Source organism: Cariama cristata, unplaced genomic scaffold (assembly GCF_000690535.1).
Source record: "Cariama cristata isolate BGI_N322 unplaced genomic scaffold, ASM69053v1 scaffold27683, whole genome shotgun sequence".
NCBI classification, from domain to species: Eukaryota; Metazoa; Chordata; class Aves; order Cariamiformes; family Cariamidae; genus Cariama; species Cariama cristata.
The window spans coordinates 808-4,612 of record NW_009608210.1 but is presented as its reverse complement, the minus strand read 5'-3'; the positions used below and the strand labels follow the sequence as shown (position 1 = coordinate 4,612).

Here is a 3,805-nt window from a genome sequence, read left to right as displayed (position 1 = left end):
GGACGAGGGACCTTGAGTTGTCCTCGGTTGGTGGGTCCGCCACGTGCTCGGCGCTACTCTGCTTGCGTAGGCGTCGGGCAGCTTTGCTCTGTGCCGGCACGCTCTGGGTGTGGGTGGCGATGATGGTACCGGTGCTGGTGATGGCTCTGGTTCCGGTCCGTCCTCCCGACCTCGGACACGACGGATGCTGATGAGGGACTGACTCTTGATGAGGGGACTGTGCTTGCTCAGGTCCCGTGGTGGCACAAAACCTGGTTTGAAGCTTTCCGCCGTGCTGCGAGGGGAGATGGAGCGATGGCGTGGCCAGATACCGCGGTGATACTGGCCCCAGGAGGGACCAGAACCACCCTGAACCCAACTGGGACCACAGGCACCCCAAACCCAGGTGGGATCAGACCCATCTCCTGACCCTAACCTGGATCTGAAGGACCCCAAACCCAGTTGAGATCAGGAACATCCCCCAAACCCAACCGGAACCAGAACCATCCTCAAAACCAGCCTGGACCAGAACCACCCCAAACCCAGCCAGCACCAGGACCACCCTGAACCCAGTCAGGACCCGAAATACCCCCTAAATCCAACTGGGACCACAATCATCTCCTGGACCCAGCCTGGACCAGGATTATCCACCAAATCCAATCCAGACCAGAACCATCCCCTGAACTGGGACCAGAACCATCCCCTGCCTGGACCACAACCATCTGCTGGACCCATCAGGGACCAAAACCATCCCCTGAACCCAACTGGGACCAGTGACTCCAAGCCCATTCTGGACCAGAGTCACCCTAGACCCAACCAAGACCTGCACCCAGCCAGGACCAGAACCACCCCAAACCCACCCTAGTGTCACCCCTCTACCAAAGCTTCTCCTCGCCCCACGTGTCCACCTTGGTCCCCTGTGGCCCTCTGTTCACCCACCGGTACCTTCGCTCCGTGGTGGAGCTGAGACGGACGGAGACGGGGACAGGAGTCCCCTCCCTGATGGCAGTGAGGATGGTGGGCAGGGGCTCCAGCTCCTCCTGCGTGGCCTACCAGGAGAAGACAAGGATGTTATGGGAAAATAGGTGCCGTCCACGGGGCAGTGGACACCCAGCTCTATATGTGGGAAGAAGGAGGTGGCCACTCTTGCCAGCTACCCTTGGGGACAAATGGGTTGGTGGCACCTGGTCCAGGCTGGAGAAGATGTCACAGAGCAGGAGATGGAGAGTGGCGAGCTCCAGAGCCAGGTCCACGTAACCGTCATAGGTGGCCATGTGGATGCTGCTCTCGGGGTTGGCCACGCTCTGCAGGAAGGCCGTCATGGTGCTCCAGTTGTGCTCCAGGAACTCATTCATGAAGCCCATGTAGGCCTCCTTCTCACCAAACCTGGGGACCACAATATCCGGTTACCTGGGGACCAGGTCATGGCCTGGGCTACCACCATGATCATGGACCAGACCACCTGCAGGATGGTGGACCAAGTCATTGCGATGTCCCTGCACCATTTCGCCAGGACATGGGTGAGGACACTGCCATGTTCTTAGACCAAGCCACCCGTAGGTCAGGCCACCACAGGTGACACCTGAGACTCTGCTGCTGGGACACATCAGCCCCACGCGTGGAGTGGAGATGTTCTCTGCTGCCCCATGGTTGGTTCATGGCACGTAGGAGATGTCTCTGCTTGCCATATAGCATGTAGAAGATGTCACCACTGCCCCATGGATTTGAAGGGACAACCCTGCTGCCTCATGGGATGTTGGGGACAACCCTACTGCCCCATGGTACGTTGGGGACAACCCTACTACCCCATGACTGTCCATGGCATGTGCCACACATGACATGCCACACTGCCCCATCGCTTCCTCATGGACATGTCCCACCCCACCGGTGCTTCTGCCATGTCCTGCCATGACGTACGTGGTGAAGTTGGCCAAGTTCTGGATGACCTTGGCCACGAGGGTGAGGGTACGGGCGGTGGCCTCGCTCGGGTACTCCTGGACAAGGCCAAAGAGGCTGGGGGACATGATGGCGGGGCAGAGGAACCTCAGGAAGAGGGAGGCTGAGACCAGGCGCTGCCCGATGGGCGCCTTGCCCCGTGCCGCGCACTCTTCCTGCCACGCCGCGAAGATCTCGCCCAGCTCCGCCGGGAAGGTGCTGTGGGGAGAGACACTTTGATGGGCATGGGTGGTCCTGGAGACCCCCTGTGTGCCACCATGATGTGCTGTGGGACGTTGTGCCCACCATACCTACGCTTGTCCCCATGCCGGTCCCCTGTGCTTTTGCCCAAGGTTGTCCTCAGGTCCTTCCTGGTGCCCATCCCCATGTCCATCACAGAGATGGTGCCCATCCCTGTCCCCCATGTCTGTCCCCAAACTTGTCCCCAGGTCCTTCCTGGTGCCTCAGGTCCATCCCAGGGCTGGTGCCAGTCCCCAAACCCATCCCCATGCCTGTCCTGATGCCAGCACTTGTCCTCCTGCACATTCCTGTCCCCAAGCCCATCCCTGTGCACATGCCCATCTCCAAACTTTTCCCCAGGTCCTCCCAGTGTTGGTACCCACCTTCATGCCTGTCCCATTGCCCATGCTGGTGTCCATCCCCAAACCCATCCCGGTGCAGGTTCCCACTCCCATGGCCAACCTCATGCCCAACCCCATGCCCGCGCAGGTGCTGTCCCTCACTCGCAGGACGTGGCGATGCGCTGGAAGGTCTCCTCGCAGACCTGCCGCAGGTTGTTCTGGTTGTCGGAGAGGTCAAGGCCGGCGCATTTGCTAGGATCGACTTCACAGCTATCATCTGAGGTGCAGAGCTGGGCCACGACCTCACCTGGGCACCAAGGGACAGCCCATGAGGGATCCAACCGGCCACCACCACGGGGATGGCAGTGACAAACCTCCACCACATCCCCATGGATGTTCTGAGGGTGTCCTGCAGCCCCAAAGTGTCCCATAGCACCCTGTAACGTCAAGCCCAGGATGTCCTACACCCCCTAATGTCCCACAAAGACCTGTAACGTTCAGCCGTACCCAGCGTGTCCTGGAGGTACTTGCCCCCCACCAGTTTCATGTACTCGTCGATGGCCTTGGTGGCCAGCGTGTTCTCACGGAAGATCAGTGCCTCACGGTCGTCAAAGCGATCCAGCTCGGCCACGCCGAGGTCAATGAGGAACGACTGTCGGGTGGACGTGTTGAAGGGCTCAGTGGGCACCCGTGACCCCAAACTGATCTGATCAACCCACCCTGGGAAGCACCAGGCTCTTCTGGCGCTCCTCTGAATTGCGTTTCCCATCCCACCCATCCCAATTCATCCCATCCGATCCTAGCCCATCTCAACCCAACTCATCCAGACCAGCCCATCCTATCCCACCCCATCCCATTCCAACTGAACCCAACCCATCCATCCCATCTTATCCCATCCCAGCCCAACCCAACTCATCTGTCTCATCTCATCCCAATCCATCCGTCCCATCCCATCCAATCCCAACCCATCCACCCCATCCCAATTCATCCCATCCGATCCTAGCCCATCTCAACCCAACTCATCCAGACCAGCCCATCCTATCCCACCCCATCCCATTCCAACTGAACCCAACCCATCCATCCCATCTTATCCCATCCCAGCCCAACCCAACTCATCTGTCTCATCTCATCCCAATCCATCCGTCCCATCCCATCCAATCCCAACCCATCCACCCCATCTCACCCCATCCCACCCCATCCCATCGCAACCCAACCCATCCCATCTTATCCCATCCCATCCCAACCCAACTCATCCATCCCATCCCAACCCATCCAACCCATCCCATCCCAACCCAATCCAACTCATCCAT

The 3,805-nt window shown here is 59.4% G+C and overlaps 1 protein-coding gene across 1 annotated transcript in view; it reads right to left on the bottom strand.

Annotated features, from left to right (window-relative positions):
• Positions 1–57: 57 nt before the first annotated feature.
• The window catches only part of LOC104159203 (RAS protein activator like-3-like), a gene marked incomplete at both ends in the record, with an annotated part of 4,476 nt that continues 728 nt past the window's right edge, over positions 58–3,805 (bottom strand). The window contains 6 exon segments of the mRNA XM_009697048.1: positions 58–274; positions 925–1,028; positions 1,164–1,365; positions 1,897–2,133; positions 2,658–2,802; positions 3,003–3,147. Coding sequence (XP_009695350.1) covers positions 58–274; positions 925–1,028; positions 1,164–1,365; positions 1,897–2,133; positions 2,658–2,802; positions 3,003–3,147 — 1,050 coding nt within the window.